Source organism: Coturnix japonica, chromosome 2 (assembly GCF_001577835.2).
Source record: "Coturnix japonica isolate 7356 chromosome 2, Coturnix japonica 2.1, whole genome shotgun sequence".
Taxonomy (NCBI): Eukaryota; Metazoa; Chordata; class Aves; order Galliformes; family Phasianidae; genus Coturnix; species Coturnix japonica.
In genome coordinates, this window is record NC_029517.1 from 77,479,889 (window position 1) to 77,495,633 (window position 15,745).

At 37.9% G+C, this 15,745-nt stretch overlaps 1 protein-coding gene across 1 annotated transcript; it reads left to right on the plus strand.

Moving 5' to 3' along the window:
• The first annotated feature begins 89 nt into the window (after positions 1-89).
• Positions 90-14,555, plus strand: LOC107309863 (immunoglobulin kappa light chain). Its single transcript, XM_032442558.1, has 6 exons — positions 90-477; positions 1,027-1,367; positions 3,515-3,545; positions 11,454-11,747; positions 13,201-13,275; positions 13,753-14,555. Exons 1-6 carry the CDS (start codon positions 192-194, stop codon positions 13,890-13,892), a joined length of 1,167 nt encoding a protein of 388 aa, XP_032298449.1. The 5' UTR covers positions 90-191; the 3' UTR covers positions 13,893-14,555.
• Positions 14,556-15,745: the final 1,190 nt, after the last annotated feature.

A 15,745-nucleotide genomic window follows, 5' to 3' on the forward strand; every position in this document is an offset into this window, starting at 1 on the left:
CAAGCTGGGTTAACTGATTGATCTCCAGCATGGAAAAGGACATACCTCCCATCCCCTTGGAGTGACTGCACATGCTCTGTGCCCAGCAGGGTGGCCTCTCAGCTGGCAGCCTTGCACCTGATGTCCATCTGGAGCTGCTCTTGCTCTCAGTCCTTTCTCAGTAGCTCTTATGCAAAATTCAAGTCCTTGGAATGAGCAATAACTCTTGCACTTGTCTGAAAATCAAGTGGGATTATAATCTTTTAACAAACCTGAATGATCAGGTTTGCTGGCCTTACTCCGACCCCAGGCTGATGTGTTATCAGAGTCCTACGTTGCTATGCACAGAGAAAAAAACATCGCTAGAGACTTCTGCGACAACTTCTGCTGTCGCCATCTGGGGCCCCACTCACTCATCTCTGACTCTCAACAGCAGCAGAGCAGGAGCAGCAAACATGCTGCTGCTGGCAGCTCTGCTGGTCGCAACTGAGTGGTCTTGTAAGTCCTTCCACTTATTTTTCCTTACAGGCACCCATGGATGACATAACAGTTATCTTCCCAAGGAAATAATTTCCAACTAATGACTTAAGTTCTCTTTTTCTCTTTGTTTTTTTTTTTTTTTTGTTTCTCTCTCTCTCTTTTTTTTTTTTTCTCTAAATGGATTTGCACATCAAACTCTCACACAGAGCCCTTTATCCATCACCAGCTCACAAGGAACTATAGTCTGGTATTGCTATTTGCTGAGGCTTTTCCGCCAGCACATCCCCGTGTTGTGTACACAGAAATATCCCATCACCAGAGACTCCAACTCACTGCTGTCTCTATTCAGGGCCCCATTCATTTTCCTCCGTGCCTCATCAACAGTTGAGTGGAAGCAACGAACATGCTGATGCTGGCAGCTCTTATGACCACAACCACTTTGTATTCTACATTCTGCTTTCTTAAGCTTACTCCTCACAGGAACCCATGGATGAGTTAAAAGATATCTTCCCAAATCCCTGATTGTCACTGAACAACAATTTCTCCTCTTTTTTTCTTTTTTCCTAGATGGATTTGAGTGGGGAATTCCCATACAGAGCCCTATATCCATCACCAAGTCACAAGGAAGTATGCGTCTGCAATGTCATTTTAGAGACTTCCTAGAAAATTTTCATAACACTGTCATACACTGGTATCAACTGAAAGAGAATAATCCTCCAAAGAGGCTACTCTTCTTTGCAGGAGGGAAAACTACAGTGGAAAGTGGCTTTGCAGGGAATAAGTACATGGTAGATAATGTTTCTAGTCGGAATCTGTCCATTCTGACAATAAACGATGTAAGCCCGGATGATGCTGCTACATACTACTGTGCCTACTGGGACCCGCACCATGAGAGATTCTCAGAGACCATCAAGCCACAAAACTCCTTCAACCACTCAACTTCAACTTCAGTCTGAACCACAGGATTGTTACTGCCTCATTCCTGCAGCCTTCTCACCCCATCTTCTATCAGCTGCTACCCAGAACTAATACTACACAGATGCTACCCTTGAGCAGATGACAGCTAGGGACATAGTTTAGTGGGTTAACAGTTGGACTAGATGATCACAGCAGTCTTTTCCAATCTTAATGATTCTATGATTTCTTCAGCAGAAAGCAACACTTTTCCATGCTGTTGTTCCTGAAGAAGTTTCAGCATGTTGCCTGAAGAATTTTCAAGCCTTTTGCTTGACTAGAAAACTAAGAGAGATCTTTAGCTTGAATAGTCCTGAGATTTTCAGTGAAGAAAATTGTCTTATTTTGGATTGGAAACTATCAACTGCTGGTGAAGGAAGAGGAGTATTTTTCTTCTTTTTTCAGATGTGTCAGTCTCTTTCCCCATCCTTCTTGCTTTCAGCTTCCGTGTTTCATTCCCAGTCATCATTGTAACAACACATATGAAAAGTGTGGATGCAGCACTGCCAAAGCCAGTACCAACAGAAAGAGCTTCCCTTACTTAAGAACACTTTTCCATATTTATGCCTGTAATCAGTGTGTTCCTCTTAGCTACTGCTTCAGAGTTCACGTTGACACTCATGGTATAAAAAGAATCCACTGAAATTTTTCCCTATCATCAAGCCTTTCTTTAGTATTTTCCTTTACTGTGGTACACTGAGACTCTTCTCTCTTTCTTCTTTGATCTGTAACTCATTGAAGAATATTATCCATATGGTTTGAAAAAGTGACACAATTTCAAGGATGTAGTAGGTGTCAATATGGGCTGTTGTTGAATTTTGACCTACTAATACTTGCAAGCCAAAAACATACAGAGGAACTGGACTACCTTTCTGCAACGCACAGGGCTCCACTTTCTGTCTTTCTTCCAAGGAGACCTCCCATCTACTCACTGTTGTGGACACAGTCCAGTCCCAGCAGGAACAGACAAGGTGGCTGGGGAAGAGCTGTTCAGCTTCTTTCTCTGCCTATGTTACTGCTCATATTGCATTAAATTTGAAGTAAAATAACAAAACTGCTGATGCTGGAAAAGCCCCATAAGATCATCAAGTCCTCCCATCTGTCAAGCACTACTAAGTCCAGAACTAAACCATGCCCTAAAAACAACTTCTACATGCCTTTGAAGTACCTCCGAAGATGGAGACCACCATTCATTTCAGCAGGCAGCCTGTTCAACAATTCTGCCCGGAAGAATTTAGAGAGGATGACCATTTCTGTTACATCTGTTTAAACTGAAAGGTGGTCTAAACCGCTTAAGCCATCTGCAGTCTGGTTCCTCTCTGTAGCCACAAACTGTAATTTCTTGACATTGGCTTCTAGTCATTCCGGCACACACGGTCCCAGCAGTGTTCATACTGTTTCTTTGAAATGTCAAGCTAAGCATGGAGGCTGTTTGACAGGGCCAGGGTTTTCTCAGAGGTTATCTTGGGCTGTCCTGAAAGAAACAAGAGTGCAAAGGAAAAGCCTTCATCGTCCTTCCTGAGATGTAGGAAAAGATGTCAGTGAGTGGTTATCTCAGGATCAGGATGAACTCCAGGAGGCAGACAGGTAAGAGCCACGTGCTGGGACACAAAACACAAGATGCAGCACCTGGACACATTCATGATAGACAGCAGAGTGGCTCGCAGTGCTGAACTGTATCCGGGTACTTAATTCTGGATGAGAGGTGGAGTATGCCTTTGAGGATGAGAAGGATGGTAACCTGCATGTATGTGGTTCCTTAAGATGTATAATCCTTGGGTGTGTAAAATTGAAGAGGATACCCTCACTTGTTAGGCATTAAACGGATGAGTTACCTGACCATCCAAAGTTTAGAATCTTTTTACACAATGATTTGATCTAAAGGGAATTATTATATGCTCTGAAAACTGAATGCAAATCTGAAATTCCTGACATTCTCCAAGAAGGCAATGCCAGCCCATCCCTTAAACAGTCTCCCAGGGCTTGAATGGAAAAAAAAAAAGGCATTTTGTTGCTTTTTGTTTTCAGTGACTGCACATCACAAGAGCACTTCAGATTTTTGCAAAGCTAAAATGCAGTGTGTAGTGTGTGGATCAAATACTTCGGCACAGGAACTAAGCTGATTGTCTCCGGTAAGTATTGCAGTTATGGGTCTGATTTTCACACTGTTATTTGGGTTGTTAGATTATAATTAATAATGTAAGTGTTTAGGAAAAATAATTTCTGCCTGATAGGTCATATTTTGTCTTTAATTGGTGAATGTGGCTGCATTTGGGTGTTGATGGGCATGAATATTGATGTAGTGCGTAGAGAGATCACAGGAAAAATTACTAAATATTTATCAAGGATAGAGGGGTGGAAAAATGAGGAGAGATAAAACTTTAAATATTGGGGTGGATTCATTCCTTGTGCTGTTCCAGGAAAGAATAACAAATTATGTGAAAATTTATAGTACAGCTCTCAGATCAACTCGTCAGAAATGCCAAAACTTGCTTGTTCATAGATGTGGTTCAGCCTAAATTAATTGGGAAGAAAAACTTCCAGGAACTGAATAGAATTCATGATCCTGGCTGTACTGAAAGTAACTGGTTTCCCTTTGTATTCATTAATTCTGAAAAAACTGTGCAATCTGTAGTTGGAATGCTGTTGTCACTATAAAGCATGCAGCAGTGCCTGCAGAAACTTGCTCAGAAAATCCAAGGTGACTATAAACAAATAAAACTACAAAAAGCAGAAGAAATTTGCAGCTTTCTGCAATTTGCAGTTAGATTTTGTCTGTATATGGGCAGGTATTTTTGCCAAAGAGGGAACAACGTCATCACTCAGAACAGGCACAAATTTATTTAAACACATACTAGTTGTCTGTTTAGAATATGGTCTTTGAGTGTAAAACATGGGCTTTGAAGTAAGAGTATGATGAATCTTAATCTAAGGTGTTTTCACACTGCAATATTGTGCAAGACATCTAAATTCACAATATCTAGTAATTAATTTTATTTTCCTTTGGGAATGATAATGTTACCACATTTCCTCTTAAAATAACAGAAGTTACTTTAGAGATAGTGCAGTAGACTACAAAGCAGCAGATCTTAGTTACAAAAATCCCAGGACTAAAAGGGCTCAAGCATAGCAAGTAAGCGTGGCACAACATCCTTCTCAGAAAATGCTGCATTTAAAAACATTTTACTTCATCCCCCCCAAAGAAGTCATTGTATTTCTAAATACTGTACTCCAGTCCATGCTAAAAATTCAGTTATACACTGGCCAAATTATCACCAACCTCTATATCAGAGAGATACTTTGTGTTGCTTGTGAAAGAAAAACGAAGTGTGTTAGATATTGCTAAGCATTATCACACTGTGGTATGGTGATGAGAAAATATTTGGAACTGGAACTAGACTTATTGTTTCAGGTGAGTGTGAAGTAAGACTTGCTACATTTGAAATGCATTTCAATACTGTTAGATACTGACTGCATGATGTGTTCTGGTTTTTTATCTTCCACTAGTTTTAATCCTATCGAATGCTTTTCAGGATTTTATCTGCAAACAGAATTTCCTGATGCAAAACACAACATCATGGTTTTGCATTTATTGCATTTATGTATTAAATTGGGAAAATGAGGCAATCATTGCAGTGGAGAAGTATAATTAACCCCTTATTTTCTTCTTAAAGATCAATTTAAATGTGGTGAAGATAACAATCAGAGAAATGAATGATTTTTTTTTTTTAGTCTTTAATGGTGCATATTCCATTTTTGTGATGTGACTAATTCATTCTGAAAGGCTACATCAATTCTGAGTTACTCAAAATCTTAGAAGAGCAAAGAAGAGCAAGACGCTTATTTTTGTCTAAGCCTGACAATACCAAATGACGGGAGAATGCCCAGGACTGTATTAAGACCCGCATAGATGAAAGGCCACTCTCTCTTCCTAGTTTTTGCAGAAACCTTTTACTATCGGTTATGACATATTATCAGTTATTAAAAATGCTGAACTGTAGGGACGCTAACTTTTCCCTCCCAAAATATTGGCATATTTATCAAGATTTTACTGCTCCAAGTAAAGTTCACATGCTTTTAATGCTTGCCCGTGGTTTGGCTTGACTAAGTACTTGGGAGGGAAACTGACTAATTTTGCTCACCTGAAAATGGGGTGTCTTGGTAATGGCTGTTTTTATGTTTATTTGAGGTTTTGCTTTATGTTCTGATAACACATATTCTGATCCGGGTTTTTGTGCTGCTCAGCTCTCACCATAACGTTCACTAAGAGGAGGCTCAGGGTCATCTCAACAAGTGGCACACAGTGTCAGGACAGGAGCCCACGGGCAAAAACTGGAATACAGTAGGTTCCCTCTGAACACCAAGCAGCACTTCTGTGCTGTGTGGTTGACAGAGCCCTTGCTCAGGCTGCCCAGAGGTTGTGGGTGTCCTCCTTGGAGATCTACAAAAGCCACCTGGACATGGGTCTGAGCATCCTGCTTTTGGTGAAGGTTGGAGCAGGGGATCTTAAGAGGATCCTGCCAACCTTAGACATTCCAAGGTTCTGTGATATAAAGATAACAGATCTGATATTGTAAAGACTTCATCCATCGTGTCCGGATATTTGCACCAAGTTTTCGGCTCTGGTACAAAGCTCATTGTATCAGGTAAGTTACTTTCCTTACAATAAGATATAGGAGTTTTGTGTATTGATACAAATTGATTATTAGAGTGTCCTGGAGGACATTCAGCTTGCTTATAGCTTTGGTCAGCCCTGTCCCTGCATGGGTTTCCTTCATCTTGTCATGCTGTCAGTCCCATTGATTTGTAATGCAGTGATTTAAGGTCACAAATATATTCAGAAACTATTTTTTAGTCATTTATGAGCATACTCCTCCTTGGAAATAGTGTGAAAAATGATCTGGTGTAGTTTCCAGAGCCCTCATGCTTTCTTCCAACCACCGAAGGATTAACAACAGAATCAAGCAGTTGTGAATTAAACATAAAAAAAAAGAAATCCTCTTTTCAATACAGATTCAAAGAACAATTTGCAATGGCGATTGCTGACATCCTTTTTCAGTTAGACTAGTAAAAGTGATATAATTTGTGCTTTTGGTCATGTAAATAGCACTTTGGCAGCAGAAATAAAACAGTGTCTCCAAATACTCCTCTTCTTGCTCATTAACATGTACTTGAAGAAGTCACCTTTTTCTCGCCTTTCCTGCATAGACATTTATTTGAATGGTAGGTTGAGGACAAAATCCTCTTTTTTCCCCATTAACTGGTGTTCAAAACACTGTAATCCTACAGTAGACTATTACAGAAGCACAAGGGCGAGGAACTATTCCAAATATTTTAAGCCTGATTAAATGTATTGCCTTATACTAGAATATCAATCAAAGACTGTTTTAAATGATTCCTTTCTGAAAGACTATCAAATCATAACTATAATTCAATAGAAATATTTATGCTGGGACAGTTGTGTTGAATTAAATGAAAGCCCTTACTTTGGTGATCAGTTAGTCACCATTTCATTAATAATTATAGTTTAAATTAAATTATTTTCAAGCATCTACCAAAACTTGCAGGATTTTGTTTCCTTTACAGGGGCCAAGATTCCTGATTAATTAAGAGAATTAAAAGCCTATATTTACCTCATGCTTATGATCTGGCACCTCACAAGTACATTGCTAGCTTATTTGGAAGTAATAAGAAAAAGAATCTATTAATCCTTCTAGCAAATAAACCCATAGCAGAAATTGCAGCAGCAACATATGATTTGTTTAAATGCCAACCCCTAAATATTAGCAAGTAATCTACCACGATTTCATCAAAAACACTGAAGTTCAGTAGACAAATAGCTACAGTTATTTTTTGCAGTTTTATATTCTAAAATACATCTTGCTTATATATATTTAATACTTACATTTACTTACACATCATCTAAAGTTAAATTAAATATATGTTCTGCCCTTTTAAATCAAAATGGCAAAGACTAATGCATTCATTAGTATTTTTTGTGTTTGCTTTTTGTTTGTGTTTATGGGGAAGAACATGAAGTTCTGAATCAAAACCCATTAGAATTGAAAGTCCAGACCAGTGTTATGAAGAAAGGACTGCGCATGAAATAAATAAGGGAAGAAGTGGCCAATCTAAAGAAAACTGCAGAGCTAATACTCATCAGTAGTACTAGTAGGTAGATCTGCTAATGACTAGCAAAAATAACAAGGATATCGTGGGCCTGAAGATGAATTGAGTACCTCTTTCTTTTAAGGTATCTAGAGGATAAAGAATGTGGTATGATATTCTAATAAGGTAATACAGATGATAGAAAAGTGACGTGGAATTTGCAGTAGCAAAATTCATTTCAAATTAACTGAAATGCTTGTGTGATGCTGCCATTTTGGTATTGACACCCCTCAGTATCATCAATATTCCATATGCAAGTATGGTAGGAGGTAAGTAGTCCTGACCCCACATTCATTTAAGCATATTGCAATGGACCTCAGTATACAGAGTTAGATCCAAGATGAGTAACGGCTCCTGCAACAAGACCTGAGAGGAGCTGTCTCTGTTCAGGAGTGTCCAGCCCAGATTTCCTGTTGTGCCCTTCATTAATTCAGTTGAAAGGTGGCCCAAGATGTTTCTTTATGTGCACCATCTTTGGCATAAGACTTATTTTCCCCTCTAAATTTTTTAATAAAAAAACCACAATTGTTCTTAATTACACCATGATATGAAAGAACTACTTAAGTAATTACCTAAATGGTTTATCTAAATAAAGGTTATTTAAACAATCGGAATAGTTATACTTCCAGTTGCCTACCAATACAATATTTCCTCTTTATAGTTGGTAACCCAAACCAATCTGTATTACACAGAAATTGGAAATGGGTCACAGAGTAATATTGTGTGTATTAATGCTTTTGTGCATTAATAGATTCAGCAAGAGAAACAGCCTCCACACATTGATATCACCAAAACGAGGACTGATTTTGCCCAAAGATGATGAAAATGTGCTTGACAAATCTCCAATCCCATGGATCTTTGGAGATCTTTATTTCAGTGCAAAGAGAAATAGACATAAAATCTGTTACAAAATGAGAACCTTGGAGGGTTTGAAAGAGATAAAGAAAAGGTTTCAAAATGAGTGGTTGAGACCTTGCATGCAGTCTCATACTGAATATATAAATGTACTTTATATAAAGTATAACCAAATAAAATCAATGCATTTAAAATAATGTGGTCGAAAGCACTCAGGGTCCCTAAAAAAAGAATTAATTTTTCTGGAAAAAAATAAATTAAGAATAATTTTTAAAACAAATAGAGTTTGTATGGTAGCTCAGTCAGTGCTTCAGAAATCAACAGCTTTGGTTTATTCTATTATCTTTAATCAAGTAACAGCGAACATTAGCTTGAAATGGAATTTTAAGTACATTACACTGAAGACTCTGGGAATAGAAATGTTAACTGAAATTGAACTCAGAGTTTCCACATATTTTTTAGCTAAATAAGTAGACACTTTTTATACATAAAATGGTATACTTGCCTGGCCAAAATGTCATAAACATTTTCTGTAAGGAAATACAGCAGTGTGAGTTATACCAGATACTTGGCACTCGCACAAAACTCATAAACTCATTTCCATCAGCTCCTCAAAATTTGTGGGTTTTTTTGTTTATTTTATTTTGGGTTGATGTTTTTTTTGTTGTTGATTTGTTTTGTTTTATTTTACATTTTGTAATGGCAAAGTTCTGGAGTGAAGGTTGATGGGAGGCTCCTTCCTTAAGTTTACTGGGGAGGCTCAGCGTAGGCAATGTTATTGCCAACACTTCAGAACCAAGATGCTGTCTATAAGCTGAGCCCTCTCAGCTCATTTTGTGGGGCCATCCAAACAAGCATAATTAAAATTTCAACCTAAACCTCCCTGCTTCATTACAAGAAAAACTATATACTAGCTTAAAAATTATCTGCAGGTTACATCTACATGGTTATATATTATTTTAAAAAGACATGAGTGCCTCTTCAAACATGTGTTAGAGAACTGTTCAATAACATAAACAGCACATATTCTTGAGGGTGTAACTAAAGAACAAAAAAGGCAGCATAGTGTAGAGTGGACATTTACTATATTAATGCATATTCTCACAATATATGAAAACTGTACCACTCGGCCAGATCACTCTGTGAACTCTGCATCCAGATGTCAAAAGTCAGCGGAGGGATTTACATAGAAATCTAGAAGAGGGTCTTGTAAGGAGACAAACACTAAATCTCTTTGCTGCCTTAAAAATAAATGAGTCATACTTCAGCAGTACCATCTGCATGACAGAAGGGAATTCCAGAACCTGCACTTGCAATTAAGCATAGTCATACACATTGCCTATGAATGCTGCCCACATATGCATAGCAGAAGTTTGCATGTGTAATGAAAATGCTCCTAAATTTGCTATTCTTTTTAATAATATAAAGAAAATATTCTTTGTATAGAAAAAAACTGGGAGGTTTGGACTCCTCCTAACAGGCTTTATTCCAGAGAGACTAATGAAATGGAAATCAGCTATGGTTGGACTGTGGCAATGGCTCACTTTTTGTTAAAATATATTCAAGTGAGTACATATCAAGCAAGTTTCATAAAGCACATCCCATACTAGAATCCTGATATGGATAGCAATGCTATTTGTATATAGAAACACTATCTAGATATTACATGTTCTTCCACTTTAGCTTCATGGGCTTTTTTCCTTTTCAGTTGAGTTAATTGAAACATCCCCACAAGCTCACTATTAAAAGAACAAGACTGTCAACCTCCCACATCCAGAGCATTTTGTGGTCGCATTTTCCTAGTTTTATCAAGAGCTTTAACTAATTATGTGCAGTAGATGCTCATTAATTGGCAGTGTATAGTTGGCTTTATAATGGGGACATACAACTGCAAAGATTTGAAAGGTAGAGGCCCAATTTTAAAATTCTGTAGACTAAATCACCATCCAGTTATTTTTGCATAAACATTTGAAGCACTAACAACTTCCATTCTTAAATAAATAAGTGAACACATTTCTTTCTGGAACTATTACTGTTATTTAATTATTGCCTATGACCTATGCAGACATACCCTTTGACAGCTTGGAAGGCCATAGGATATAGGCTGTCCCATAGTCCTCTAATATTTTGATTCAGCTTCAAGAGAGAGTGGACATGGATATATTCAACATTATTTCAGCTTAACAAACAAACAAACAAACAAAAAACTCTAAAAATTGTGAGCATATATGTAAGGTTTTGACTAACCAGGCAAAATTTAATTGAATAAAACACTCAAGAAATCTTCTGAGAGATCATTTTTAACGTACACTGATAAAAACTTCTTTCTCTGTCTGATGTGCTGCTTGAGGAGAAGCATGAGCAAAGCTATCTAGATAGATAGAAGTGTTCACTGAACAATTTAGAATCTAAATAACGTTTTGCCATGCACATGGCACAGTATGAAAGCTTCTATCAAAGATTCTCTGGACTTGGAATAGTATATATAATGTATAAACAACAGTGAGTTTAGACTATTTTAACTGAGTCTTCTAATTCTGCGATTGATTTGCTGTTCTCTATGAAATAGCATACTTAAAAATAAGGTTGAAAGTCCTATTTTCTATTCCCAGTTATGCAAAAGTGTCTTGTTAACTGTTTTTGACTTGAAATCAGTTTTAATCCATTTAATATAAAACAAGTATGTATGATCTTTGAGGTCCCTTGCGACCCAGGCCATTCTATGATTCTATGTATAAATATATAAATGTTAAGTACAGTCAGCTGAAATGAAAGCTTATTTTTACATAAAGGATAGCAAGGCTTGTAATCCAACCATCTGGTTACCAAAAATGTATTTTGTATACGAGCCATTGCTATTCCCATCCTAAGTATTTCGTAATAAACTAGAGAATTGAAGTGTTTGCTGAGAAGAAACATTTTGTCTCTGAATACCTGTAATTTATTGCTGTACACTACCAAGATTTCAGCTCTTCATTTTGTTTTGTTTTATTTTTCCCCTCCAAAAACAAATCCAGACAAAGTGAATTCACCACCAGAGAACTTTGAAATCCTGCAGGAGGAACACGAGAGACAAGTGGTGTATGTTTGTCTTATTGAGAAATTCTACCCAGAAGTTATTCGGGTGAAATGGACCGATGAAGCAAATAAGGAGGTAACACAGAACGTAGTAAAAGGAGATGTCTGGAAGTCTCCAGATGAGGATAAGTACTCAGTCAGCTCCTGGTTATCCGTGTCACTGGAGAGCAAAAACAAGAAATATTTTTGCAATTACGAGCATGAAAGTGGAGAGCATTCACTGCCCACACAAGGTAAATACTGTGTTTTAAGTTTTGTATTTTACTTACTATGTCTTTATCTCCTTTTTCTTTATTTTTTTTCTTTAATGTATTTTCATTTTTCAGTAAAATTCCAAATATAATACTGTACACTACTACTCCTGAAAGCTTGTGTATTCGTATACACAATAACTAAAGGCACAGCGACTAAAGTTCTCATCAGTAGAAACGATCAAAGCTTTTCCAGGAGAAAAACCAATCTGTGCAGAATTTGCCAAATGAAGGTCCCTTTGTAACAGGAAAAGAGCAGTTCTTCAGTGTTGCCAGCTGTAAAATAGCATTGCATCAAAAGGTCTGCCCAGACTTGGTAGTATGCAGAATTTCTTCGAAACTGTGTTACGTGCCTCAGCTGTGAATGTCAGAGGCATAAATCCCTCTGACATCAGTCATGGCTATAATAAGTGAAGGACTTAAAAATAAGGCTGATGGGAATGTAAAGCAGTGTTTAAATATGATACTTATTCATGGTCTGGTGACAGTGAGGTAACAACCATGTTAAAAAAGAAAAAGAAGATATAATCAAATTGCTGAAAAACTGATTACATAAAGAAAAATCTGAAAGCCAGTACAGTTTCAGAAGGGAAAAATTAACAACCTATAATAAATGGTTTAAACCTACAAACTGGTTGAATCGTGGGAACATGTCTGAAAAAACTGCTTATTCTGGATAGGTGAATCTTTCCTGAGCTCAACTTGCTATAAATGAGTACAGCTCCACTCCATGAAAACAAAGTCATATCTAACTATCACTTTCAAAATATACTCTGACAAAGTATGTTTCAAGTGTATTCTGACAGGGGCTTGTGTTTAAGCCCCTGACTCAATGAATTCAAATTCCAAGAACCAAGAGCAAACACGCGCGCACAACAAAATAAAGCCCAAGAAAGAGAGGCTGTTTTAAAGACACCAATCTATCACTAATATAGCAAATTCCCAGGAGGGAACATTAGGTCATACTCTTCTCAAGATTGCCCGCTAGTGTTGAGCAAATTTTAATGAACAAAATTATGGGGGTTCCTTCGGATCTGAATTCTGCTGTGTTTTTAGTAACACCATGTTCCGAAGGCAAGCAGACTCCATCCAGTGACAGGGACAACGAGGTGCTCAGGTTGACTTCAGTCTGGAAATAAAAGAGCTGCTGCCAAAAAACTGCCTAACAGGCACACTCCCAAAAGGACAAAAGCAAAGCACCTTGTCAAAGCAATGAACACTCATTCACTTCTGTATGAACATTTGTCCCCTTAAGTTCCCCCTGTGATAAAATCCTACTGGTGAACAACTAATCTACAGTCATGTCTTGTGCGTCCTACTATTTTTTAATACTAACTTTCACTTCGCTGTTGCTCTTCTTTTTATTTCTATGTGTTAATCTTTATTAAAATTAAAGAGAACCCCAGTTTTTTCATTTAAACTCTCTTTCTATTAGCTTTTTCAGAGAGCTCTCCTTGGGAGCAGGAGGACTGTGGCACTCTATCTGGAAACAGCACAGTTTTTAACAGAGGTAATGGCAATGAATTAAAATAGGGGAAACCAATGTGAGAGTTAGATATCGCTTAATATGAACAACGTGAAAATTTCAAATAGCTTGCAGGAAATCTGTTAAATTCTGGGCTCTGCAACTTAAAAAGACTTCCATGCTACTCTGAATCACTGTGTTGTGGAGTATAAAAAGCAGCCCTCCTTTGCTGGGCTTTGTTAGCTTGTTGCAGATGTTGTTTGGGCCACTGCACTAGATTTGTTAGCTTGCATTAAGCATCACTGCTTTGAACACTCAGCACAGTTAAATGCACAACGCTTGCGCTAAGAAATCTGCCCCATCTACAGCCTGCTCAGGGGACAGTCAGACACCGTATTTACACACTTCCCATTGCAGCCCATATAAATGTACCGCGCAGATCTGGTTCTACCTGTTTCTTTTAGAGCCTGGTTGTACAATACCAACGTTGAACAAGAATTTTCTGCCTTGCATTTGTTGCAGATCACTTGACGCACAAGGCAGCGCAGTTGGTGTACGTTGTTTTGCTTCTGAAAAGCTCCATGTACTATGTCATCGTACTCTTCTTCTTCTTCACGTACAGAACAAAGAGTGCAGCTAAGCCCTCGGGAAAGAAAACATAAATACTGGCTTTGGAAAGGTCTATAAGGTTGTCTTCAATTTGCTATGCTGTATAATTATCTACATAGGCTCTACTGCTCTGTGCGCTAGATATAATCAAAAACAAATACCAAGAGAGAAGGCAAATAGGGTCTGCTGTGCTTTACTGATGGTGTTTCCCTAATCTTTTCTGAGTACTGAACTGAGGTGGAGGTGAGCAAATGAAGTAAGTTTACATAGCCTGGGTTTTAGTAGGAACTCTGTAATGCAAGGTGAGGAACCTCCTCCTGCTTAAAGTACTTTTGCATGCATAAGCAGAGGTGTAATGGAGCTTTCAAAATATAAAAGATCAGTGCATTTTATCATTGCATTTTAGGATTAATTAGGAGCATTCCAACTAGACATGATGTTTAAAATAAAAGATATTACTTTGTAGCAAGTTAGATGAACATAAAAGCAATTCTAACCTTGTTTGGAGAAATTGTTTCAAATTCATCAAAACCTTAAATCTGGTGCTTCAATAGAGAAAGCGTTCTCACAGTACAGGAAATATTCTCAGATGTTGTACTTTGAACTCTTCATCTCCAGATTCTGCAGATTTGGGGCTAAGTACCACAGCCTTGGAGATGAATGTCTGCACCAAATCTGTAATGATGTAGAGCAATAAAAGCTTTCCTTGAGATGCACTTGTGAGACGTCTATTTGTTCTACAGGCTGTACCATGTGTCTTGAACACTCTATTGTTTTCCATGTTCACATGAATTCCTTGGAGAATGAAGAATCCTTAAAACCATCCTTTATTTGTTTATTTATTTTCCTATCAATCACATTTTTAAATGGGGACACAGTTCTACATTGAAAAATAAAAGTTAGCCCATTAAATCTTATCTATTGAACAGCAACAGCATGCTGTTATAATGGGCCTGTCTTCAGTCACTGCTCAAGAAGGGCTGCCTAGAGCAGGCTGCTCAGTACTATGGCCAGATGTCTTTAGAGTATTTCCATAGCAACCAGTAGCAAGTCTCTCAGTCTCTCCTCATATGAGGGATACTCTGGTCTCTTGATTATCTCTCCTGGCTCTTTTCCGGGCTTTCTCCAGGATCTCCATGCCATGTCATTCTTGTACCGATGAGCCCCGAACTGGAACCCTCAGAAGTACCAGAAAACCACTGCTGACGTTCAGGACTCAATCAGGCCCCTTTAGATCTTCAGTCTAATGCTCTCCTAGATGAGCTATTTCAGCACTGTCCTAGCTTGAATACTCACAAAATCTGATGGAATGTAATTATCTTTCATCTGTATTCAGACAAGCTTTGAACACATCAGATTGAGAGTCAAAGGCATTTCAGGGAACAAAATAGAGACAGACTCGGCTCAAAAGAAATCGTCCAACCATCTGTATTAACAAAGGATCCTTGTCATGGTACTTTACCTCTATTTACAGAGTCTGTGTGTTAGCAGTACATGATGGGTGATGTCTAGAAGAGAAGCAGGGAGACAAAACTTCTGTTCTTGAAGGAGGAGTATATCTACCTTTAGAATAGAGGAGGTATCTGTCACAAGCAAATATCCAAAAAGGAAAATAAAGATATAGAATGAGGTCTCTATAAATACGACCTTACTGATGAGGCAGCAGAATGCCAAAAGACAAGAATGATGGATGATAAAGACAATTTAATTGTACAAAGTGCTCAACAAATGAATAAGAATTGGAAGAAAGTAAAAGGGATGGCCAAGCACAAATTGTTCTTTCTGCAGAAAAGGAACTATGTATCCAGGTGGACAACAGGTTGACCATGAGTGAGGAGTGTGTCCATGTAGCCAAGAAGGTCAATGGGTTTGTTAAAAAGAGTATGGCCAGCAGGTCAAGAGAAGT